General features: G+C 44.9%; 1 protein-coding gene across 1 annotated transcript in view; it reads left to right on the top strand.

Annotated features, from left to right (window-relative positions):
- Plpp3 (phospholipid phosphatase 3) overlaps window positions 1–24,172 on the top strand; it is a 76,975-nt gene extending 52,803 nt beyond the window's left edge. The window contains exons 5-6 of the mRNA XM_069987137.1: window positions 8,825–9,001; window positions 22,125–24,172. Coding sequence (XP_069843238.1) covers window positions 8,825–9,001; window positions 22,125–22,250 — 303 coding nt within the window. The 3' untranslated portion in view covers window positions 22,251–24,172. The remainder of the gene's footprint in view (window positions 1–8,824; window positions 9,002–22,124) is intronic.
- The last annotated feature ends 2,761 nt before the right edge of the window (window positions 24,173–26,933 follow it).

Below are 26,933 nucleotides of genomic sequence, written 5' to 3'. Positions count from 1 at the left end.
TGAATAGATTTGTATAAGCAGCAGAACTGCTGCTCAGATGGAAGACAGCAGATCCAATTCCTACAGTGTTCACCCTAGCAGTTCTCTCTACTCTTCTGATGAAAGGATGTTAAGGATAATCATCATCTGGACACTGAGAGTGATTTTGAGTCTTGAAAAACACATCCCTAAGGGACACGGGTCCTTGTCCCTGTTGCTTGGATGCAGAGACCAAGAGCCACAGACATTAAGGAGCATATTTCAGCTAGTAGAGGAACATGATTTGAATTCACAGGTTGCGCTTTCTGTGGCTGTGTCTGCTCTGATTTCCTGGAGTTGCTTTGACAGTGCAGATGGAGAGCCCTCCTCCCCTCCAGCTGCCTGACAGACAGTGGGTTAGTGTGTTTTTCTTTGTCAGTTAAACCTGGTCGTCCCTGCCTTTCCTCTCTCCTTGAATTAGGTCCATGTGCCAAAGCACTTCCTGTGTTTGCTGCTTCTGCAGAGTTCAGAGCTGGAAGGTGTGGAGAGGTCAGACATAGCTCAGAAGAGCATAAGCTGTTTGGAAAAAGAACGTTTTCATTGCAACTCATTTAAAAAACATAATTAGGAATTGGAAAAACCAACAGAGAGGTTGTTTTGTTTTGCTTTTTCCCCAGTCCTTTCCAAGTTTGGAGGCCTCTGGCTTCCTGTTGGTTACCTAGGGCGCAAAGCTAAAAGGTGGGCCTCAACCTATACGAGCATTCTGCCTGGGTCCTATGTTGTATTTACTCGCCAGTAGTACCTCATTTGATTTTTTTTTTTTTTGGTTTTGCTCTTAGGAATGATAATTTAGAAAAGATATTTAGATTCCTGCCCAGGGCTGGAAGCAATTTTACAAGTGTAATTTCAGTGTTTTATAAAAATGCTTTAAAGAGTTGGGTATGTGTTTTTTTTCCCATGTCCTTTTATTTTAGTCCAAGAGATAAATATCGGATGGGGGAAGGGGGGTGTCACGTGCACACATGCGCACACATGCACATTTCTACTAGAGCTTGAACTCAGGGCCTGAGTGCTGTCCCTTAGCTTTTCCTCTCAAGGCTTTTTGGTGATTAATCGGAGATAAGTCTCACAAACTTTTCCCAGGCTGGCTTTGAACTGAGCTCCTCAGATCTCAGCCTCCTAAGTAGCTTGAAGCCACCAGCACCCAGCAATACTGGATTTTTATTTATTTTTTGTCATAGGGCTTGAACTCTGGGCCTGATCCCTGTCCCTCAGCTCTTTAGCTCAAGGATAGCACTCTACCACTTGAGCCACAGCACCACTTCTGGTTTTCTGGTGGTTTATTGGAGATAGGAGTTTTACAGCCTTTCTTGCCAGGGCTGGCTTTGAACCGCAATCCTCAGTTCTCAGCCTCCTGAGTAGCTAGGATTACAAGCGTGAACCACCAGCACCTGGCAATACTGGATATTTTTATAGCCAACATTGGGAAGGATGTCCTTTACAGTGAAGATTCTAAAATGTTTGGGGTTTCTGACATGTACCAGGTCCTGTGTACAGCTACCACCAAGTCATTTCTTCTCTCAGTAGCCAGATGAGATGGGTTTTTATTATCCTGCTTCTGGAACCAAATGAACTTGGATGAAAGATATTCAATAACAACATAATACAGCCAGTATCTCCAGGTCTGCTGTGGATTCTTTTCAATATGCTGAGCTAGTATTATTAGTCAATCAACAGACAAGCCTACATCTTCAGGATACACTTAGGGAATATAAGCTTTTAATTTCAATTGAAAAAGACTTGACTTTCTTCAGATCTGCTTTAGTGGTTGAAATATCACCTCTACCTCTCCCAACCCTACCCACCTCACACCATCGCTTCCTTTTCCAACTATGAATTGCAACAAAGAATCTCTGCAAATGAGTGAGTAGGGAGTATATTTTATTAGAGCTTTATCTGTGCTTCTGAGAGAGGATTGCGAAATGGAAGGATTGGGAAAGAGGGAAAAAAGAGAGAGAGGGAGAGTCGTCTTAATTTTTCATCTCCTAGATGTATTATTGCGCACACACAAACTCCAGCTCTGTTTAGACATATACCACATGCTCTTTGGAACTCTTGCAAGCATATACTCATTCAACATTCCACTTGTAGATGACCTGCATATACAGACTTATACACCCAGCTCTGTTTTTACCTCTAAGGTGATCTTTCCCTAAAACAATATGCATCAAAAGACAAAAAAGGAGATTGGTACTCTTTTCCAAGGATTTTCTTCATATATGTGTCTGCATGTGTGTGTGAGAGAGGGAGAGAGAGAGAAAGAGAGAGAGAGAGAGAGAGAGAGAGAGAGAGAGAGAGAGAGAGAGAGAGAGAGAGAGAGAGAGAGAGAGAGAGAGAGAAGGTATTACCCAGAAATCTTCACTGCTTTAAAGGTGTTATTTGCAAGTGTTCTGAAGAAAGTTTGCTGCCTAGGAGAAGGCGAGAAATCTTGCAGTCAGTCAGAGAATCCCTTGGCTCCTCCACCCTAGTGCTTTCATGTTGTGCTAAGGGAAGTACTGAATGAAGTTGGGCAAATATAGTGTGGTCTTCCCCAGCACGTTTGCTAAGGTGACCCGTGATTCACAGCTTTCCTGGAGTGTGGGGAGGGATTGCATTTGATCTAGCTAAGTGTAGCACTGACAGCTTTCGCCCTCAGAATCAGACATGTGTGAAATAAGATTTGGATTACGAGCTGCGGGGCATGAGAGGGCACTTCACTAAGGAGTCTCAGGGTACTCCTCTGTACAGTAGAGACAATCATGTCTGTTTGTCATCGTGGTTTTTCTCTGCATCCCACTTTCTCCAGCTATCAGATGAAACAGTGAGATTTGATGGTGTCTACTTATCTCTCAATCTCTGTGGTACTGTTTGAAAAGGAAGATGGGAAGCCACAGGGGACACACTTATGCTTGCATTACCATCGAGTTCAAAGGCAGTGACCAACCAGAAGTACTAGCCATCCCCACTATAGGCCGTTTGGCCACAGTGGCCATCTGCAGCTTCTACAGCTGTAAAGGGCACTGAAGACTGGGCTTGGATTTACAAAATAGGTGGCTTGGAAAAACCACCCCAAACACTAAATTAGCTCTGGGCACAGCAGCTTAAAGATGAGGTTATGCTTGTTAGAGATTAATGTTAATTCTAATAAGAAAAACCTTGCAGCATATGTAAGTATAAACTGGATTTTGTACCTCTGACCCCAGCCTACTTCCCAGGGGACCACTTCATGCCAGAGAAACACATCTGGACTGGATGTACAACTACTTGGTCTGAGATCAAGAGTGATGTGGCTGTCTGGGTAAAATGTCAAAATCAAGGCAGGCATCAACTTACCTGGTGTCTCTTCTTTGGGGCCAGGTTCTCTTACTACCTTCCAAGGTTGCTAAACTGAATCAGACTTGGGCCCTGCCTCAAGGAACTCACTGAGGAGTGAGTTTTCAATGAACAATCAGCGCTCATCAAGTATTTAATGAGGGCTGCTATACACCAAGCAGGAGCAGCAAGGGAAAATGGACATAAGCAAGGCATGATCACTGCTTCTGGGGAATTTAGATATAGGCTCAAGTAGACAGTGATAGTATTACCTTGTGAACAAAAGGGTGGGGAGGAATGTTAGATGCTGGATGCTTAGAACAATAGCATCCAAGCTAGCCTACAACTGAGGGAGGCAGAGCCAGGGAAGGATTCCAGTAGGGTCAGGCATGAGGAGACATGGAAGAACTACCCATGTGTCTGTGAAAAGAAGACAGTTATATTCAGTACAGCTTTGGTAGCTAAAAGAAGCAGGGAAGGCACGCTTGAGAGTTGTTCATTGACCTTCAGGATCATTAGTCTTTGCTTATATATCATTTTGCAACTCAGATTAGGCTACAACAGGTTGGAGTCAAGGCCTTGCCCAAAGCAGGGCTTTCTCTTTAGAAGTCTGCACTTTTTCTTGTTGCCTTTGTTTCAGTCTGTGACCATCCTGATGAAAATGACAGCCCATCCTCCACATTGATCCTTTCTGTCCAACCTCCTAGGTAGCCACGCCCCTCCCTCAGTGTCTAAGGATCTGATATATTTGCTTGTCTGCCTCATCTAAAGTGTAAGTTTGCCCCATCTAAAGTGTAAGTTCAACAGGGCAAAGATTTCTTTTTGTCTCGTGGTTCCCAAAACAGTATGGATGAATGCATACATGAATGAATAAATGCTTATAAAAATGTGTGGCCAGAGGAACCTGATGCTATGTCCTTGCTCCTGAAAAAACCAGAACAAGAGACCACTACTGTGGGTGTAAAAGAGAGTTTTTTCCTACAGAGACTAGGAAATTCTGTAGGTAGATAATAAACACAAAAGGGAAAATTTTGCAACTAATTCCTGGCTATGTGTTCCCGTGGCTTCTTCTAGCCTTGATCTTTTCATCTGTAAAGTGGACATGCTGATATCTACCTAATAAGAATATTGTGAGTAACATAAGATAAAACATCTAACACAGTGGCTAGAATAGTATTTGGCAAAAGGATTAGTTTTCTGTAAAGGAAGAAAAAGAAGTCAAATAAGAATTCTGGTTCTGTTCTCACAAAGTGGTTATATAACTCTACAGTGAAAAAATGTAGTTGGACATTGTGTCGCCTGCCACCAGGCATAGATGGGAACCAGGGCCAGAAGGGAGCCATGGAGGAGACTGAGAGAGGGGAAAATCTCTCAGGAATGGTGTGGGTGATCTGGACCAGCTTCCAGGAAGGAGGGTAGGCAGGGACATAGAGTGGACAAAAGCCTCCTTTTCCGTCTTAGCCCACCTGTCCCAAGAGCAATGGAAATGAGTGAGAAGACAGTGCAGACCTGTTTCACTAGTATGCAAATCATGTAATGAAACACAAATGACTAAGCAAGAATGAGAGTCTCACACACACACACACATACACACAATCTAACTTAACTAGTTCAGAGCAGCAGTAAGCTGCTCTGAATTTAGTCTAAGGAGGTTTTGTTAGAATTCCAATGTTTCAAGACCCCAGTAAAGGCCAAGTAAGAGACAAGAACTTGTTTATGAAGCAGTTTCTGTATGCCAAGGACTCTCATATACAACATTTTGGGACAGGGGAGGAAGACATCTACCTTTTTATTGAAATCATTGTTACCTACACAGTTCTATTTTAACAACTGGAAAACAAACTCTTTGAAGAGAAAAGGGCTATAAGATTATTATCATTTCTTTTTTAGTGACAAAACTTACTTTATTCATGTGTCCTTTGGAGTATTGAATAGAATAGATGCTTGCAACATTTTTTAAAGATAAAATTGCCAGGCTCTGGTGGCTCATGCCTATAGTCCTAGCTACTCAAGAGGCTAAAATCTTAAGATCAAGATTCAAAACCAGTAGCCAGGCTTCAATGGCAGATGCCTGTCATCCTAGCTACACAGGAAGCTGAGATCTGAGGATCGTGGTTCAAAGCCAGTCCCAGCAGAAAACTCTGAGAGACTCTTATCTCTAGTAAACCACTCAGGAAAAAAACCGGAAGTGGTACTGTGGCTCAAGTGGTAGAGTGCTCACTGAGGGATAGCACCCAGGCCCTGAGTTCAAGCCCCATGACCAATGAGCAAAAAAAGAAAAGAAAAGAAAAAGATTCCAAACCAGCCTTGGCAACAAAGTCTATAAATAGACTCCTATTTCCAATTAATTACCAGAAAGCTGTAATGGAGCGTGGCTCAAGTGGTAGAGCACTGGTCTTAAGGGAGCTAAGGGACAGCACCCAAGTTCAAGCCCCAGTACAACAAAATGAACAAAACAGGAACATAATATTAAAACAATAAAAAAATAATAAAATAAACCTTTATAATCTGTTGTGAGAAAATAGAAAGCCAGAGAAGTGGAGTGACTTGTCCACGGCTATATAGCTGGTGTACAGCCAAAAGGATTCTAACCTAGTTTCTGAGACTGGGTGAAACACATCTCTACAGTGGCCCAAAGAGAGATAGACACAGATAGGACAGGGTGTCAGGAGCAGACTGTGACTATGAGAGGTCAGGGTGACTTAGGTTTTCTGCTTTTGTCTAGCTTGGTCACCAGCCTTGCCTGCCCTGCACTTTTAGATGCCTGGGGCCTCCTGTTGAAACCTTCTCTCTCATACTGAGTAGGTTGGTCTTCCCCTGGTCTTGGGAAGGACTGGAACCTGCCAAAGTTATTGTCTGCAGACTCTGGAGTATTCTGGGATCCTCGTGAGGCCCCTGTGTCCATGCTGGAGCAATAGAGGAGCCTGCCTGATTCCCTCTCAGCAGTGAAACAGTATATACAGAAAGGATTAGCAGATTCTTCCCTCTGCCTCAAAGTCTACTGCTACCGCGTCAGATGGCCACTGGGTCAAAGGCCATTGCACAACCTCCTTCTTTAGTAATGTACTTGACATGACGAAATTGCCATAGTTCTAAGTTAAGTACACTGATCAAGGGAGAGGGGTCATCTCAGCTGTGGGCGCCAGCATCCATCTTGACCCAAGGCATTGCTCCATGGATTATAGGGGAGCAACTGCATGTTTCTGCTGGTTTCTATTCCCAGTGTGATTACTTCCCAAAGGAATTCTTTCCCATGGCCCCTACTCTTTTCTCATTCATAAGTACTCCCTCCCTCCCTTCCTGGTGCTATTCTGATGCCTCCTGTTCCTGTGGGAGGGTTTTCCTTCATGGACCTCCTAGCCTGAAGAATCTGAGTCAGTAGCTTGAAGTGGGCCTTGTCCGGTTGGGAGACCCACCCTTCCTTTGCCCGACCCTGGTCTCTGAGGCCTGTAACCTAAAAGTCTACATGCCTTGAGTAGGAGGAAGGGCAGGGGAGTTTTGAACAAGTATTGTCTGAGAACCTGAGCTTTTTTAAATGGGAAAAATAGGAAAACATTGCAGCTACTTTAAGAGAAGTGTCATAAAACAAAATGATTGGCTTACTGAGTCACACATTGTCCTGTGTCTTCTCCGGCATCAACCAATCCCCACCATAGCCTCTAATAGTCATGATACCTCTTTTTACGGGTGAGGAAACTGAGACACACAGAGTTTTCTGATTAAAACCTGTGTCTGTTATCCACTTCACTCCCCTCTAACTGCCAGGAGTAGCTACAGGAACTGGGCATAGACGGGTCCTTCCTGAGCTGAGTTGGAGCTAGACCAGCATCCTCACTAAAAGTAAGGAATTATTGGATCCATGTCAACAGTTTTCTAGGAGATATTTCATCAGAAAGAAGAATGTAGCCTTAGGTCTACAGCTCCAGATTCTCTGTTGCTTTTAGTGACCCAGCTATGCTCTTAAAAAAAACAAAAAACAATTAGTTTTTATACTACCCCGTGCCTTGCTTAAAAACCATCAAGTTTTTCCGCCATTACCTGCAGCAATATTTTCCAATGTGATTCATTAGGTAGGTATACTGTAAAAGTAGTGAATATGTTTAAAGACCATGATTGTTTTTACAGAATACATTAAGTAAGTAATTAAGAATAGGCTTGGCAAACAAGTCTTTTTATCCTAAGTAGTTGAGGATTCCGTCGTGGACACTGCTCTTACAGAGTTCAGAGTTCTTCTGTTCCCTCAGATCTGGTCCTTGGCATGTTTCTCCTGCTCACCAAAAGGAAGGTGTTCATTTGTCTCAGGAAGGGCAGGGTCCTGACACTTGTCTGTCTTGGAGCAGGAGCCCCTCCCTCTGCTCTTTCCCTTTTTCCTAGCCTCTCCCAGTACTTTGATTTGTAGTCGGAAGTTCCCCTTGTCCCCTTGCTCCTTCCCCCTCATTTCCCAAGTTCCCACAGGAACCTGCCAAGTAGGTTGTGCCCAGAGGTTAGAAAGGAAACTCTCCCAAGATAACTCAGAGGGGACAATACCCAGTTGACGTCATTTCAACTTCTTGCCTACAGACAGAGGTGATTGGATTTTTTTTCTTCTTCTTCTTCCTTTTTTCATCAGGTTACTCTTAGACTCCACCCCATGCAAGTGTCTATCAGCCTCTACTTGGGAGTTCTCTGGCATTGTCTGGCTAGTGTATGTGTGTGTTTCCTTACTAATTCAAAAGCCAGAGAGGGTGACTTTGAAACTTGCCCTTCAAGGTGTTGCTTCTTCTTGAGTATGCCAGTATTAGGGCTCTCACTTGGTTTTTTTGCTCCAGGCTGGTATTCTACTTCAGCCATAGTTCTACTGCTGGGCTGTATCTCTGGTAGCTAATTGGAGTTAAGAGTCTCATGGATGTTTCTGCCCAGGTTGAATTTGAACCATGATCCTCATATGTAAGCCTCCTGAGTGGTTATGATTACAAGCATGAGCCACCAGTACTTGGCACCATGGCTTTCTTTGAAACAGGAGCAGCCCATGGTGAATATCTCAGTATTTCCCCTTCGTTGTCGTCGTTGTCTGTATTAGTTCTGTGTAATGGTGAGCAGCAGGTCCTGTGGAGATGGTGGGTCTATAAGCCCCATAGAGACTCACAAAGGTAGCGAGTGGGTTATCAATTACAAAGCAAAGCATTTACTGCTCTTGGTTACTCTGGCATAATCCTAGTCAATAAGTTAAAAATTATTATAAAGTGTGTACTGTGTGCCAAAGAGTCTTATTGTCTTTCCATCTCTCTCTAGTTTAAATCCTAAGGTGAATTCTGTTTTCCCGGGGGTTGATATGAAAACTAAATCATGGCATTTAACTGACTGGGGATAGGGGGAAGGAGGGTGGTGGTCATGTCCAAAATGGATGCCATTATATCCACACCATGCCACCTAGGGTCTGGATGATTCCACCCAGCAAAAGTGAGGGACATTGTCTGTATGGTGTCCATGACTGAGGAGTTATTTAGTGTCTGTCCATTTTGTCTCCTCCCTCCAGCTATACCTGCAGGCTCGCTTTACCTGGAAAGGCGCCCGCCTGCTCCGGCCCCTCCTACAGTTCACCTTGCTCATGATGGCCTTCTACACAGGACTGTCCCGCATATCTGACCACAAGCACCATCCTGGTGATGTACTGGCAGGATTTGTTCAAGGAGCCCTGGTGGCCTGCTGCATAGTAAGTAGCCTCTTGTCCTCCACATGAAAGCAAAGGAACTGTTGCTTGTTAAAAGTTTCCAGCTGGGTGACTAAATCCGGAACTCCTCATTCCTGCTCTCTTCCCAGTGTCCGAAGAACCATTCTTACCCCCCTTTGCCCTCCCCCCAAAAAACACTCCCTACCCCATCCCTGCTCAGTAACTGGAACAACTCCTCCTTCCTTCCAGCCTGTGCATATTCTACAGGCTCTGAAATCCTCTTCACAAACACTGGAGGTTTGGGTACATAGAATTTTATGAGTGGAAGAGACCTTAGGTATTGTCAGATTATTCTGCATTATGAGGACAGTCAAGCCAAAATATTGCCCAAGGTCAGCTATGAAGTGATTGGCAAAGTTGGAGTCTCTTGGATTCACAGACACAAAACAGTTGAGCTGTTCTGCGTCTTAGAAAATGTCCCCCTATCCGTGTGACCCCTGGGGCTCGTGGTCAGTGCTGGCTGGAGCAGCGTTGCTGAAGACTAAACTCTCCCCAGACCAAAAGCCTCATTCAGTTCGCAAGGGACTTGGCTAGGGACTGTTATCCCTAAAAAATGAATATACTCCCCTTTTGTCATCCTTCCTTGAGCCTCCTAGTAAGCACAATAAAGATAGGACATTCTATCTCTCGGAGCCTCCTTCAGTAAACTCTGCTTCTCCTGCCCAAGAAACATTTTGGTAGGCTTCTTCAGCAACCATAACTAGGCACCTATTTGAATATTATATTATTTCTTCCTAGGCCTTCCTCCTAGGCCAGCCAGAGGCCCTGGAAATAGTGGCAGTACACATGGAGGTTGTATTGTCCTTCCTCCTTCCCAGTAAGGATCACAAACAACAGAGAGATCTAAACCCTCTGATTGCCAGCCCTCATTTCTAAACCTGGCTGTGGTCTCTACTCCGCTGTCATAATACCTGCCCCTCCATGTTGCATTGTCCACCATGCACATGTATTCCCCCCCTGTCTTACCACAGCTTCTCAGGGACCTGACCTCTGGGGGAGCGAGTATGTGCTTGACAAGCAAAAGAAAAAAAAAAGTCAGTGACTTAATCTAACCTTTTTTAGGATCCCTGTAGGGAACATTCTCTTGAAGACCTAGGGATCAATAGGCCTCAGCCCTTGCTCCCAAGGAAATTCCATTCAGGCTGCATATACAACCAGGCCAACTACACAAAGTACAGCATTGAAGGACTGTATAGACCCTAGGACTAGGAGCTTCAGGGAGTGGGCAGGGCTTAATGGCGTATAGCCCTGTGAGGCAGAGAGGGTGTCCAGAAGCTCAGAGTGGACAAACAGAGGAAAGCAGAACCTGAATAGCCTGCAGCCTTGAAGGGGAGCCAAACAGACTACTGTCTTGGTAACTATCAAGACTGGTTATCTTCATCGCTTGTTTTTTTCTTTCTTTCTTCCTCTTCCCCTCCTTCTCTTCCCTTCCTCCCTTTTTTCCTTTTCTCTCTTCCTGCTTTCCTTTCTCTTTTCTTTATGTCTATCTATCTAACTGAAGAGAGAAGGGAGAAAAAATTAGGGGAGCAAACCGTTCATGAAAACAGCTGTCAGTGTCAAGCTTGTCTTCTGGTGCCTGGCTCTTTAATGTGGAGTGACAGTAAGGGTGGACCCTTGCGTGGAAGGGTAACCCTTTGCTGCCTGTGTCCTTCCTTCATTGCTTTGTGCTCAGCAGGAGGGCAGCCCTTGCAGGCCTGCTACTGAGTTTCCTTCGCCATGGCGCCACTGCCCTAATTGGAGTCTCCTGTACTCCCAATTAAAAAAATTAAAAGGTGTGGGGATCATTCCTAGCCTTCCCCTCTTTTATATTCTAGAGCACTGGCCATGAACAATTAGACAGACTATTCCAGAGCACCAAGGCTTATTTTTAAGAAGGGAAATGAGAGGGTCTGACTTTTATCCTGTTTGGCATCTTGTCAACAGTAGCATGGGCACAGGAATTTGATCCTGCTTTGTGAAGCACCTACTGTCTGCTGGCCCCTTTCTAGGTCCTTTGTAACCTTTGTCTTCTTTTAGCTCCATCATGGCATCTCATAGATGAGGTAACTCAGACTCAGGGACAGGATTTAAGTCAGCCAAGGCCAAAGAGCAAGTAGACAGCTACTCCCAGGATTGAAATGATTCCACCATGTCCTGTGTGCTTGGCAGGAAGAGGCGGTCACTAAGCCAGGCCATCCAGACTTAAATGAAGGCATCAGCTGCATAGACAGCTGCTTTGAGGGTGTCATTTAAGTGTATCGCTGGGACCTTTCCAACCTTTGGGCTGATCCAGTCCTCATTTTGAGTCTCAAAACCTGTGTGTACAAAGTTGAGATAATTTCGGATGAGCTGATGAATATCTTTCCCTATCTTTTGCCCCATATTGCTGAGAACAGTATGGACTGGAACTCACAGAAGGCAGAATATCTTTTCCCATTGAGGAATGCCTAGATTCTATTGCCTGGTGAAGCTCAGGCCTCTGGGTTAAACCAGAGATGATGGTTCAGGGGGAGATATGTGACCAAGAAGCTATCTTTTGAGGATGCTCCTTCCCAGAAAGAGGAGCTGTAAGAAGGATGGAGGTTCTCTGCCTCTACTTTTCAGCTTGATCAGCATCTGGATCATCTTGTGCTCCCTGCCACAGCCTCTATCCTCTGTTGTGCTAGTGTCATGTGGCAGAGGATGGCTATCCCCAGGGAAAGCCACGTGTTCCTTTGTTCTGTAGATGTGGTTGTGTTGAATGGTTCTTGAATCACAGAAACATCCTGTGAGGTCAAGAAGTTGGAGAAAGGCTAAGTATGGAATGTTACCAAAAAAAAAAAAAATAAAGCCACAGGGTACCAACATACCCAGCACCCACCCACTTCCTGCTCTGCCCGTAAACCTCTTGAGCTGCTCCTTGGTGGCCTCCTGTTGCCGGAGCAGAGCTTGGCATAGAGTACAGTGTAGCTTTACTTCATCCCTAGTAAAACCTTGTGCATTAGTTGTATATGGCTGCAGTCATAAATTGCCATCAATTCAGTTGTTTAGAGCCAGATCATATTTGTTTTCTGATGATTTTTAAGTCAGAACTTGGAAATGGATCTCGCAGGTGTTGGCAAGGCTGTGTTCCAGGTAGAGGCTATTGGGTGAATCCATTGCCTTTTGCAACTTCCTGGTGTTACCTGCATTCCTTGGCTCATGGCCCCTTCACCATCTTCAAATCCAGCAGCATAGAATCTTCAGACCTTTCATACTGCTCTGGTCTCCATTTTTATTGTCATAACCCTTGTGATTCTGATCCCTTTGCCTCCACCTAAAGGTTCTGTGATTACATTGATAGCCCAAGGTCATCTGTCTGTCTTAAGATCCTTAATATCTGCAGAGTCTGGGTTGTCAAATAAAAGCCTTGCAAGTTCTAAAGAGTAAGATGTTCCCATCTCTGAGAAGCCATTGCTCAACTCACCACACGTTCCCTAGGCCCTGAGCCCAGAATTGTCCAACATTCTTCTAATGTTCCCAAGGACCTTAGAACTTCTTTCATGGTTTTTTGGCATATTCTGACAGTTCCCTGCTCATACATCTCTTACCCCAACTAGATTGTGGATACATCAATAACAAAATCCATAGCTTAATTTTCTGGTTAGTCTCTGTGCCCGTAAGGTGGCCAACATGCATCAAGTGCTTGATAAGCACTGGGGAAATCATGACCGATGAGTTGGCTGTGGCTTCAATGAGATACTTCCCCTCTGAGCCTAGTTTCCTCATCTACTTGTAATTAGAGGCTCTCCATTTCCATGACCTTTCAGCATAGAGATTTTTCGCACTGACTTTATAGAGTTGAGATAGGCCTGTGTTCTCTGGTGGGAGCATCTCCCTGCGAAGCATGTCATAGTGCCCTGTCTTTGGGGATCATGGACTGCCCTTAAAGCCTGCCCTGGAGTTGCTTCAGTCCCTGTAGAACCTTGAGCAACTAGCTATGACAGTCCAATGCTTTTCCCCCCGGTCTGTGGAGGCTAGTGTTGTCATAGTGAGCAGACTTGTCTAGACAAAAGTCATGTGCTCAAGGGGAGCAGGTCCAGTTTCCTCTCCCATTGCTCACTAATTGAACCCCTTCCAGAAGGGGAAGACAGAGGAACATGATGAGACAGAAAGCTTACACCATCGACTCAGCACAAAGGCACGGGAGCTTGAGGCCTGACAGAGCTGTGCACCTACCAGTGCGCAGACGTGGCCATTCCATGATCCACAGCCCAGACAGACTCAGAAGTATCTAGACATCCAGCCTCTCTCATTTGCAGAATTCAGAACTCCAGGCACACGGGCTGGCAGAGACAGATACAAATACAGGCATTTGTTGGCCCTCATAGCTCTCTTACCACCTGTATACCCCTAAAATCACCCTATCAAAGATGCACACTCTACAGTTGGACTCACCCAGCCACTGGACATCAGTTCATTTCCTGTCTAGTAACAACCTGCATAACCTCCTCGCTGGCCTGCTAACAGATGGGGGGGAAAAAAAGGAGGTTCTGGGAGGGGTCAAAGGAGGGCTAGGCTGCCATGGCTGTGGGCTCTGGAGAGGAAGCAGCTGCCCCTGAAGTTCATAAACACACAGCAGTCTTTCCTGGTTTTCCTCTTCCCTGGGGTGGGGCCCTGCTCACTGTTGCTCTTTGTGCATTTCTATCTTCCTCCAGGATGCTGGGAAGGGCAAGGGTATTCTTTGTTTCTGCCCCAGGGTGGTGACCTTGGGAAGAGAGACCAAAGAATGCTAGTGTGAGGAAGAGTTCAACCCTGACAAGCCTTGCAAGAGGAAATGGGATTTGCAGAGAAGGTGGAATGGGCCCGGCTCACAGAGGCAGAGGCAGAACCCTATTCCTTGTCTCTTGATTTGTGCTGAGAACTACTGGGTCTCATCTGTACCCTTTGAATGGCTGATTCCAGTGAAATAGATAAACCAGCTCCCTAAGATGGCCCTGCCAAAGCCTAATTGTGAGCTGTGAGGAGGAGGGCCTCACCACCCAGGTAGTGAGGAACACAGATGTGGTAAGAATTAGAAAAACTAGAAGAGGTGACCCCTGAAATTTTCTGTAAGATGCAAAAGATACCAATGGGAATTCATGCAAAAGGAAGAGCACAGAGACCAGGAAATGAAAGAGAAAGAACATGGGATTGTTGTAAGGTGAATCATCTCAGAAGCCACATTTTAAAATATAGAATATTAGAATCTTTATTATACAGTTAACAGGCTGCAGGCCACCAGTTGTTACAAAGGCCTGTAGCACACAAATTCACATAACACAGCTAGGAAACATGCTAAAGAAGAAAGAAATAACAAGAACAATACCAACAAACCAATTCAGCTCCAATGGAGAGCTGAATTGGGACACCATGATGACTAGAGTCGACCCAGGAGACAGGACACAGGACACGATCACAGAGACACACGTTGCATGGAGTCCTGGCAGCTAGGCTGGTCCAGGCCTCAATAGGGGCACAGGGGCAGCTCCTCAGGAAATCCCCATTCCCAAGCACTAGACTGACAGATTCAGTAACCTATCCACCAAGTGCCTGCCCCATTACCTGGGAGGCAGGTGATGGGCAGAGGAGAGGGGGTAAGGGGAGGGGGAGGTTCCTTCCCCCAGCATGAAGACAAGATGCCAGACCCTACCATCCACCATGTGGCCAAAATGGCACCGGCCAGACCTGGCCTCCTTACTTCAGGATAGTTTCTCAGGACTGCAAATAGGTGAAATTTGATGGATAGTCGGGGGAAGTGAGCTCAGTGAATGACAGTCACCTGCTCTCTTTTGGCTTCAGAATTGGGAAAATGCTGGGAGTGAGACCCTTGCTTTGTCCATTCCCTGTCATCTATGAGGACCCAGTTTCTGAGTTCGGGCTCCTGCGCTCTGGACCTAACACACCACTGCAGTCATATAGCCCACTGTGGGCCTCCTTCTCTTCTTGGTTTCACCTACCATATCTTCCTAGCAGGTACCTCACAAGGTACAGATCCCTGCTCCTCTTCAGCAGGGCCCAGCTTTTCTCTCATGCTCCACAAATTCTCTTCTTCTGGTTCTGGCACGAACTTCCTCAGTGGCAGTGATATTCTTTCTTCCTGATGGTGTGTGGATGACATAGGATTTGAATGGACTCTGGTAGGTCTGCAATATGCTTCCACTTATATCATTTAAACTCTACAGTAACTATAGAGTAGTTTATTTTTTATAACATTTGCACACAAATACAAGGCATCTAAAACTGTTTCATTTTGTGTCGGTTCAGGACCACACAAGAGTGTGAATTTGCCTGGGTCACAGAGTAACAGCAATATGGGAACTAGATCCTGCTGCATGACCTGTATGACACTATGACACTATTCCTTTGTGTCTCCTCTCAGATGCACCCTGGAATTACAGCATGGACTCTGTCAAACCCACCAAGCCAACAACCACTGAAAGCCCTTTACTGAGGTCAAAAAATTTGTGATTCCCACCAGCTCCCAAGTAGTCAAAAGTCCAGCCTGCCAAAGATGGTTTTTCCTTAGACGGCACTTATAGAACCTGGGCATAAGGGAGATTCCATTCCCAGAGCTTGCTTTCCCCCTCAAAATTCTTCTTCCCTTAATCTGTGAGATTGTTCAGTATGATATATCAGGGAGCCAAAAAGGAATTCCGAAGGGCAAAGTGGACTGGAGTGAAGGCAGAGGGAACAGCAGCTGTGGTCACAAGGGGGGCTGGACCAGATTTACACAAGGTTGTAATTTCTGGGCTTTGAGCACCAAGATGACTCAACACAAACCATGCCCTTGAGTAACTTGTCATCCAGAAAGGAAACATGACATCGCATTTAAAGCACCATGCATCAAAGCCTATGGCCTTACCCTGGAATGAAAGGTCATTAAAATTTCAGTATGGGAACCAAAGAGAATAGGAAGTTATCTGTGGGGATGCTAAGGGTACTGAAAGTTACATAGTGTGTGATACAATAATGCAATGACAGAGGGAGACTTGAGCCAGTTTGTTCATCTCTGTAGATTCCTAACCTTAGTCCACATAGCAGATAACCTTATATCATACCTGGAATGTTTGATAAGATGTAGATCTCAAGCTACACTCCCAGTTTATCTACCATGGGTCTAGGAATGCGCTTTTACAAGAACCACACAGGCAATTCTGAAACAGGTGGTTTGTGGTATACACTTGGAGAAAATACCAGAAGAAATAGCTCAGTTTCCTTCTACTTCTGAGATTCTAAAATTCCCTGGCTTTTCTAGTGCTGGTGTCTAAGCTCAGTGGGAGATTATGCAAATCTCATGTCTGAGTACAGGATGCCTATCTTCAAGGAGTCCACTTACACACTCTCAAGCACTCCAGAAACATTTAAAGATAATTTGCTTGTCATAATCAGCCCTTAAGAAAATGACAGTCAAAATTTGCTGACTTAGCTAGCCATTTACCCCAGCGGAAGTAAAAACCTGACTTCCAGCCAGCTTCTTTTCTTTCTGGCTCACCACAAAGCTCATGACAGCATAAGCCTTTTGAAGCTCAGGGTCAGGCAGCATCCCGGCAGCCCTTGAGGTTGGCTGGTATCTCTTTAGCAGGTGAATGTTGAAGATAAGTCATCAGAAGCATCTTTTTTCTTTCAATTCACTGACTCACTCTCCAAAAGAGCCCAGAAATTGCAGGTCTGCGAAAGCAGATCCTATGCATGTTAGGGGAAAATCCCATCATAGATCCAGCCAAATCTGTGTTGGCTCATTCACGTTCTCAGTCATTCTGCTCTGGTCTCCAGCTTGGCCTTGAACTTGTGCTGGGATTGTAGGTATGTGTCACCATGCCCAGCATGTCTGTTCTTTTGCTGGTTCTTTCTCCTTTTTCTTCTCTTTCCATATATGGGGTGGAGATTTTAGAAGAGATTTTATTTTATTATTTTATAGCTAGGCCTTGAACACATGAGCCAGTGGTATCTGTTCCCATAGGTCTGCCTTAATTTAAAGAGCAAAGGCTTTTACCAGTACTGTGTGGTTGGGGCGTGGCGTGGGAAGAGGAAAGGGTGGGTGGAGCAGGGATGCAAATAGAAGCTGGCAAGTAATGGTGCTAGAACAGTAATGTCAGCTACTCTACCATTTACAAAGAGACTCCCTGTATATGTTTTATCTCCTCACTTAAGAATAGAGTCCCTCTGGCATCGTTTATGTGTAGTCTCACTCTTAAAGAAGGAGAAACCTTCTCCAGAGAGTTTGCATAAATCAGATATTGCATCTGGCCACAGAAGAACTTGACATTCTGGGGTCACAATCACTTTCCCCAAGACACTGTCACAGGAAGCCAAAATATTAGAAGGTGGAAGAAAGCTGAACTATCATTTTCCCCCTAGCCTAATTATCCCAATGGTGAGAGTTTTTTGTCTTTTTTTTTGGCCGGTCCTGGGGCTTGAACTCTGGGCCCTGGGCACTGTCCCTCAGCTCTTCAGCTCTTGAGCCACAGCGCCACTGCTGGTTTTCTGGTGGTTTATTGGAGATAAGAGCCTCATGGACTTCCCTGCCTGGCTGGTTTTGAACCATGATCCTCAGGTCTCAGCCTCCCGAGTTGCTAGGATTACAGGTGTGAGCCACTGGGGCCCGGCTGGTGAGAATTTTTATGGGAACCAGCGTAAAGATTTGTAGACTAGAAAACAGAACTGGCAAGAAAAACATTACTTTCCCCTTAAAACTCAACCACCACCACTACCCCTTTCTTCCCCATACTCCTGCCACCTCTGTCTGCTATAGTCCTATCTGGAGCATTTTAGAATCCATCTCTTCCTCTGTCTTCATTGTGGGTTGGTGATTGAGAACTATGCTCAGAGCCCAGGTAAGTCCACCTTCAGGCTTTCTGAACTCTCCTTGACTCCATTTCCAATTTAGATTCATACACTACCTCAAATACAAGTCTTTCCAACAGGATGCTTCTTGTTAAGTCTTGACAATGATTCCTAGGGCCAAAGGGATGATGTTTGACTTGCCAAGGGAGGCTTCTCCAGATCGGGCCCTCTGCTGTCCATCTCTACGGATCGCTCTGTCCTTGCCATACTTGGTACCCACAATTTCCAAACATTCTGTCATCTCATGCCTCAGTCTATGCACAAGCTGCTCCCCCAGCCTGTATCCGTATATTTGGTCTTCACCACCTGGCTAGCTCCTGGACCTTCAAAGCTAAGTTCATGTATCTATCTTTTGAGGCAAAACCTTAGAAGGCCCGCTCCCACTCCCTCAGTCGGGGTTAGGTGCCACCCTCTCCAGGCTTCTTTAACACTGGCTTCCTGCTAGTGTGGTCCTTAAAACAGATTCGTGATTAGCTTTTTTCCCAGCTCTCTCCCTAACTAGCTTCGAAGCTCCTGGAAGGCAATGAACTCTGCTTTATGGATATGTATTCCTTTTTTATATTCTTGGGGCTTAGCACACAGCAAGGATTTAATCCATGTTTACTGATTGTGTTTATTCTTTATACAAAAGAAGCCCATTTATAGAACTTAAGGATTCAGAGAAATAAAATGAATAGCAAATGTAACCTGGCACTTTAACTTAGAATTCCTCTTGGTATTTGGGTCAGGTTTTATTATTTGTTGAGACTGTGTTTATTGTCTAGTATACTCTTTCACTCAGCAGAGAAGAGAGGTGGAGTAGGTCTGTGGGCTGGAAATGAGTTTATTTCATGGATGTGGATAGCTGGGAATCTGTGTGGAACCTTCCCAACCTGGGCCTCTGGATTCCCTTTCTGGGTGAAGATCATCTTCTGTAGAAAGTGGAACTGTTCCAAACCAAGACATTTTTGCTTTTCCTAGCTCGTGTGTGTGTGTGTGTGTGTGTGTGTGTGTGTGTGTGTGTGTGTGTGTGTGTGTGTGTGTGTGTGTGTGTGTGTGTGTGTGTGTGTGTGTGTGTGTGTGTGTGTGTGTGTTCTACTATTCAAGCATCAGGAAGACCAAGTCCTGTTTGAATCTTGAACAGACTTATTTTTCATGATCCCCCAATGTAAATGCATGGCCTCCAGCCACTGTGGACTCGGAGAACAGCTAGGGGTGAGGTTTTCCTGGGCCTGGCTGAACTTTTCATCTTGTCACTTGGCTATGTGCATGTGGTGTTTGACTATGTAGTTCATCTGATACCTGTAGGTGCTTTTTATGCCCATAAAGACCGAGGCCAGAGAGCTTGTTTCCAAGTAAGGGAGAGAAAATGAGAAATTCAACAACTAGCATTTGGGCAGTTCCTAGTGTATTCAGGGCCAACCTAAGTGTATAAGTGTGATATGAGGCCATAAGCTCTGGAGCTCTATCTTCAAGAACCCACCCACCAAGGCAGTGTAGCCAATCAAAGCTTTGGAGACCTGAGAAAGACTTATCCTAGGCCCAGGAATTACTCTTGTGTCTAGAACATTAGAGGAAAACCTACCTTTTGTTGACATAAGTACAAGATAAGAAGGGTTTAGAGACAATTCTTGAGACAATTATTGCCTTTGACCTTCATATTATGCCTGTCTTGCAGTTAGGAACTGAAATCTAATGTGGATTAGATATGAGCCCAGATAATTAGATAGAAGATAAGCCAGTAGAAACTGGGATAGATGGTTCAGAATCTTGAAGGTGGAGGTGTTTGTTTACAGGGTGCCTTGCTATGTTTGTGGGTGGAATTAGGTCTGGGACACATTCTCTGGGAAGTCAAGGATGTGAGAGTGAGGATTGTGTTTTCAGAATCTCTGCTAAACAGGAATAAGTGGAGATGAGAACCAGTGATGGGGGTATCCATCCATCTTCCTGAGAAACAAAGCAGACAATGAAAGGAAGGGTAATTTTCAGGTAGAGAAGAAGCCATTGTCCACCCCTGCACCTTGTCAGATGATAACAATGGGTTCAGTACAGTAAGAAGTAAAGCCACTGGGAAGATAAGGTAAAGTGTGGAGAAAGGCTGGGTTGAGTTGAAAAGTTTCATTATCAAGCACATTGAGCTTTAATCCTATCTGTTAGCATTTCTTTATAATGGGAACGCTTGAGTGCTCTTTCTTTCCACTTGTAAGGAACTCCCTAGCAGGGGGGACCCAGAGCTTGCTGGCAAGGGATACTCAGGTACTTGCTTTATTGTTTTCAAGTTTGACTGTGGTTAGGAGAGCTGGCTTCTCGTAGCACAGATTCCTCCCCCTATCCCCACCATCCCTCAGACCTCCTCCGGAAGGGAAGGGAGAGAAGGTTTAGTGTTTTTTTCTTGTGCCAAGATGGTACTTTGAATGGCTTTCAAGTTGCCAGTATATTAAGGTGTTATAGTTCCCTGGCTAGTATTTCATTTTCTTTTAATAACATAAAAATAACTTAGCCTTCTTTACTTTTTTTTTAAACAAAAAGAAAAATAAACATTGGAGTAGGTATACATATACAAAATCGAAAAATTCATAGAGAACAGATGGCCTCTATCACAGTTATCTTCTGCTCCTGGCTTAAGTGAGATCACCAGCTCTTGCTGTGACTTCTATGACACCTTGTTGACCTCTCTGTTGCTTCAGAAGGGACACTGAAAGAGAGAGAGAAATGGGCTCAACAAGTAATCCGAGACTTTACTGTAGTCAAGGCTGGCTGCTAGAGCCTTAGTGCAATGGAAGTCTTATTAAGAACTCCATTTTCTTCTTGAGAAGATAGACAGAATGAAGTCATAGTGCCCTCATTATTGTCTGTCTGTGATACAACTACTTTTCAGTTCAGAAAGATGAAAGATGAGGGACAGCGAGACTCTTCCCCACTCTGTCCATGCCCACCTCCAGTGCTAGGCATCAAAGCTAGGAACCTTGTGCATGCTGGGTAAGCATGAAAGATGAGGGACAGCGAGACTCTTCCCCACTCTGTCCATGCCCACCTCCAGTGCTAGGCATCAAAGCTAGGAACCTTGTGCATGCTGGGTAAGCATGAAAGATGAGGGACAGCGAGACTCTTCCCCACTCTGTCCATGCCCACCTCCAGTGCTAGGCATCAAAGCTAGGAGCCTTGTGCATGCTGGGTAAGCATGAAAGATGAGGGACAGCGAGACTCTTCCCCACTCTGTCCATGCCCACCTCCAGTGCTAGGCATCAAAGCTAGGAGCCTTGTGCATGCTGGGTAAGCATGAAAGATGAGGGACAGCGAGACTCTTCCCCACTCTGTCCATGCCCACCTCCAGTGCTAGGCATCAAAGCTAGGAGCCTTGTGCATGCTGGGTAAGCCCTCTACTGGGAGTCACATCTCCACTCAGAAACTTTGAAAGTGTTTTATTCCCTGGTTGGAACCCAGCCATGTCTTTCCTGTAAAGTTACATGACTGGCAGCTGCCATTTATGATTAGTTAATACAAACTTCTTATTGCTAAAGGGCTCCAAGGGATATCTCCACCTATTTATCTTGCTGTCTAATGCAAAGCATATGTTTTCCTGTCTCCAGTAGCTCTTCAGGCTCTTGAACCTGTCAGCATAGACTTTAAGACAGCAACCATCCTCCACACTGGCAAGTGGGTGTGTGTCCAGTAAATGTGTCTCAGTGATTCTGAGAAAGATTCACAAGGTCACAGGCCAGTGAGGAGGAAGAAGACTGGGAATAAGGACGGGAGATTTTTTTTCCCCCCTTGACATTTGCTCCCAGTTAGTTGCTGACTCCTCAGTAAAAAGACCCTGACTTGTTGACCCCCATTCCATGGTGGATAGATATCAGGAGGTTGCCTGGAAAAACTGGTTACCACTGCTTCCTTGCCTCAGCTCCTGCTGATACGCATTCTTACTGGCTGATCTTTTTTGTTACACCCTGGATTCCTTTGTGAGGAAAGGGAAAGTAATGCGGATTGACAGCTGACTAATTATGACTGGAACTGTGACTTCCCTTGCTAGGAGCTTATCTTCTGTTGCTCAGTGATACTGAGAAATAAGGAAGTGTGGGCTACAGGTAGAGCTTAGAACCCATGTCACTGTCCTCCAGGCCTCAGTTTCCCTATTTGCCCAATAAGAGTGAGACTGTGTGCTCTCTGTGGTCCTTATCCTGTTCAAAGATCTGTCATTTAAGGCCCCCTTTCCCTCATATTTCTGTCCCTCCCCACTTCCCTCTGCCTGTCCCCAGGCCCTGGATGGGTGTTACTCATTTGGATCTCTGATTTATGCTCCTAGGTGTTCTTCGTGTCAGACCTCTTCAAGACCAAGACGACACTGTCACTGCCTCCTGCTGCCATCAGGAAGGATATCCTGTCACCCGTGGATGTCATTGACAGGAACAATCACCACAACATGGTGTAGGCGCTGCTGCCTCCTGAGCTGTCTTTGTAAAATGACTGCTGACAGCAAGTTCCTGCTGCTCGCCAATCTCATCAGACAGTAGAATGTAGGGAAAACCTCTGTGCCCAATTGATTTTTTTTTATTATTTTTAATGCAACACACAAAGAAAAGTCTTAACCTTGTGGCCTTCCAAAATAGGTAGTCTTCACCTATGTGGAAACCAGCAAACAAAAACCCAGCAAACTTAACACCAAGTGCCGGAGTCCTGGATGTGCAACTGGTTTTTAAGAGTTCATGTTCTCTGGGGGTCATGGGCTTATTCAGGGCCATATGCTCACCTGATTGAGCAGAGTCTGCTGGTCAGTCACCTTGTAGGACCTGAGTAATCCCAGGCCTGGGAGGAAAGCTCAAATTTTTATTGTAAGCACAGGATGCCAGAAACAGCACTGAATCCAGAGCATCCATCGCCAGGGAGGGCATCCCCTCTTATAGCCTCTGTCCATCCCAGAACCACAGCGGGCATCCCCTCTTACATCCCTCTGCCCATCCGGTTCTGTTCTCTACTGTGACTTTGGTTCAGGAAGTTTTGTTTTGGTCTTGGAATATAAGAGATGAACCACGTTGCACAGTCACGTGATCAGATCCTGAATCCATATTCTCCCCCCCCCCACCCCGCCCCCTTCCTGGTCCTTAGGCCTTTATCCTCTTCCCCCAGCTCACAAATCAACACTTTAAAGATTAGGAGACTCTTTGTGGAAGAGTGAGCTTCACAAACAGCACAATTTCAGAGGAAATGGAGACTACAGGTCCTCATTTGCTTCTTTTGACGCATCATCCTGTGATTCGGGGAAAGCTGATTTACAGGATGCTGAATACATCAATCACTGGGCACTTTCACACTTAGAAATGGTTAGACTTCAGTTATTGCTGTCTCCTTTGAAATTCTTGCTATGTACCTACCAGGATTCCCTGTGAGGTCCAGGGATGAGCAGAGGCATGGTCTGCCTCTGGCTGATGGAAAGCAGCCGCTGTTCAAGAAACAGGGAAGGGAAAGGGGAAGGAAGAGAAACAAACCACCCTTCTGGGTAGGTACTCCAAGTCAGAAGGAGCCAGAGTTAGCAGCTGAGCTGATGCTGGCCTGCCAGAGAGGCTACCCTTGAGGATAATGGAGTGGAGAAGGTCTTTTTGGGAATTGCTCTTGTTAAGCTGTGTAAAACACTATTGTCTTGGGGTTGACCCCTGGGGCAGTTCTTGGTGGGTTCTGCTGGGCAGAACACATGGGTTAAAGCTCTGAACAGAGTCGTCCTCATCCTCTATCCATAAGTGTCCTTCAAGCAAGGTCCCACTGTGGGCGGTAGTAAGGGGCCCTCTTTACTGAACTACCAAGGAAAGGAGGAAAGAAGAAATGCAAATCTCTTGGTCTTGGATGCAAATCTCTCAAAGGGCTACATGAACCCTATGACAGACCACGTGCACATCCCACCACAGACTCCGTCCTTTCATTTCAACGTATAGCAAGCTATGATTTTTATATATAAATATTATATAAATAATGTATAAAACCTTAAAAGTTAACTATGTAAAATATTATTTCTGAAACAATTTTAGCTATATCCACTATGATTATAAACTGTGTCTCGACCTGTGTCATTTACTTTAGCTGCTTCAAAAAGCACCGAGTTAATTTTGTTGTTGTTGTTTTTTTAAATCTCAACTAAAATATCATAGTTCTGTGGTAGCTATCATTTTACAACAAGAGAAATAACTGCAACTAGAGAAAAGTGTATAAAAAAACATTAAATTGTCAGTATTTTTGTAAGGCTCCATTTTTGTAAAGAGAATAATATTCAAAAGACTTTTGTAGCATACAAAGTGAAAACTTGTATCTGCGAAACTATACTTGTATTAAATGTGCTTTTTAAAATAAAAGCTCATAACACAACTAACTAAGGCACTAGACGCCTGGAGTGTTGCAGGGATGTTTGTGGGGAGAGGTGGGTAAGAAGAGACCTCTCCCAGTGGGCTTGCCTGGGCTCAGGGTGTTTGGGCAGCACCTCCAGATTGTCTCAGTGGAAACCTGGTGTCTGTGATGGAGATACTGATGTCTGAGCTGTGCTTTCATCTCTGATTGCCTGTTTGCAGAGTGAGGCTCTGGCTCTGCTTTCAACTCAGGCTCTTCTAAAGAGCTTTTGTATTCTAAAGGGCTTTTCTCATGGGGGACGTAGGAGCTGGAAGCCCCCCCCCCCCAAAAAAAAAGAATAAAAGGAGATAAGGAGTCATGCTGTAGATAAGGTGTGCTTGGGGAGCTTATGGGGAGCCCTTCACATCAAAGGAAGGGTTCATTTGGCTCCTGTGTTTCTTTCCTGGATGTTTTCTTGCCTAGAAGAAAAATGGGAACTGGAAAGTTACATGGGCAGCGGACCTATGTCCCATCCAGTTCTGCCTGTGTGTTCCTGTTTACCCCTACAGAAGTTCTCAGATTAAGGAACAAGAAATGCTACTGAATTTGTAGATGAAGCGACTTTTCTAAGATTTTCATTCAGGAAGTTGCTGGGCAGTTCTATCATGAGTTGCTGCTATAAGCAAAGTGTGGAGATTAGAAACATTACACATTAGCTTCCCAAAGCCACCTGCCCTTCTAGCTTTGGTCCTCCTTCTCCATTTTCTAAGACAATGGTAAGGCTGAGCCCTTCTCTACCTTCTCTTTGATTCTTCCTCCTTTTCTATAGTTGAAGGTCTGGGTGATTGCCTGGACCCTTGCATTATCTAAGATATTCCTTCTATGTTAGTCAGCTGATTAGCAAACTTAATTCTATCTGCTATTACATTCCTGTTTGACATACAACAGTGTCCAGATCCTAGGAATTTTGCACATGGACATCTTTAGGGCACCGTCTGTTAATCTATATGGTTCAAACAACAACAAATACAGTGATGGTTCAGGTATAGTATGACATTCACAGACACTCAAAAAGACAGAAGCTCCAAGTCCAGCCCAGGCAAGTTCCTTCCCATTTGATTCAAAGGCCTGGAGTCGACCTGTGTGACTCATAGATCATAAGTTGCTTTCTTCCACCAAGGTTTGCCTGCTATTCTTCGTCCCTCCCCACTTCCCTGCCCTTGCCCAGCAACTTTCCAGCCCTTCTGTGGTGATGTACCTGAGACTCTCAGGATGCTGCTTGGGGAGACCCTCAATGCCACAATCCACATTTTCATGTCAAATCTGAAGAACAAATAAAGGTCCAAAGAGAGGGGTTGGGGGAGGAGAGGTACACAGGAGTGGAAGAACTGGTGGTGACAGACTCCACACTCCTGACAGTCATCTCTCTTCCCCACCCCCGGGCACCCTCATCTTTCTGTGTTGCTTTTCCAAAACTGCTTGACTAGTGAACTAGCCTCAAGAAGAAACAGCCATGGGAAAGATGGCCCTGATGTCAATACCCATGTGCCTATGACAAGCAGCCCCATGACTCAGGATAGTGCATGGGCTTTGGGACTGGGGCCCAGGTTACATTCTCTGTTCTGTCACTTACTGGCTATGAGTTGAGCCTTTGGACACTTTTTTTTCTTTAATGTCTCTGAGCTCTGGATTGTTTGTTGTGCTACATTTCTTTGCTCGTGCCATTCTCTCGGCTTTGACCCTTGATTCTCAAAAGTAGATACATAACTATGTATGGCTGGACAACAGAAGCACACATACACACTAGACCTCTAGAACCTGAATCTTCTATGAACAAGACCCCCAGATCACATGTACATATGGATTCCCATTCTCATATGCACAATAAAGTTTGAAAAGGACGCCAGCTCTTTGCCTCCTTACGCTGCAGATTCTGGTCAGGTGTGCACATACCTAGCCACACCCCTAGAGGTGACACTCTTGCTTGACAGATGTCAGTAACCAGCTCACCTTATGGGCTAAAATTATGTAAGTAAAGATCCACGTCAACAGAGTTCAAGTCCCACAACTGAAAAAATAAAAAAAGGGAGGGGGGGATCCATATCAAGGCCATAAGATGCTCTGGAACAAAAGCAAGACTTCCTTCCTCACTGCCTTGTCCTACCTTTCTATCTGGCATTGAGTAATTCCTGATACTTGTTGAATCAATCAGCATTTAGGTCAGAAAGTCACATGACTTGATAACTACCCAATTGACCAGACTGCAGAGACATAGAAATCAGCAAAACTTTTTCTTCTTTTCAAGTTAGGACATACTCTGACCCTCACCCCCACCCCCCGTGTGGAAATAAAAAACTTACCAGTCCACAGTCTGGGTAAGATTTTCTTCTAGTTGGAATGAATTCATATATTCATTAGCTTATTCACAAATATTTCCAAGGGACTGTTCATATGTAAGCATTGACATGGGAACTTCATGTGATTTGCTTCATTTAAATCCCCCCCAATAGAGCGAATGATCTGATTGTTTCTATTCTAGTGAAGCAAGAACTGAGACTCAATTAAAAATCTTGTCAGGCTAGATGTAAATATCTACCTACAATCCTTCACTAGGGAGGCTAAGAAAGAAGGATCATGAGTTTTGAGTCTAGGCCTGACTACATAGTGAAACTCCATCTCAACAAAACCAAACAGAACCTTGTGGACCTGAATTCAGATCCCTTCCAGTAATGTAGGATATTCAATATACTTAAAACATACCATCACATTTGGACCCTCATATGTCCATCAAAAAGAGAGCAGT

Source organism: Dipodomys merriami, unplaced genomic scaffold, assembly GCF_024711535.1.
Source record: "Dipodomys merriami isolate MVZ:Mamm:240054 unplaced genomic scaffold, mDipMer1.0.p SCAF_34, whole genome shotgun sequence".
NCBI lineage: Eukaryota > Metazoa > Chordata > Mammalia > Rodentia > Heteromyidae > Dipodomys > Dipodomys merriami.
The sequence above is the reverse complement of the archived record's forward strand: the minus strand, read 5'-3'. Positions and strand labels throughout refer to the sequence as shown.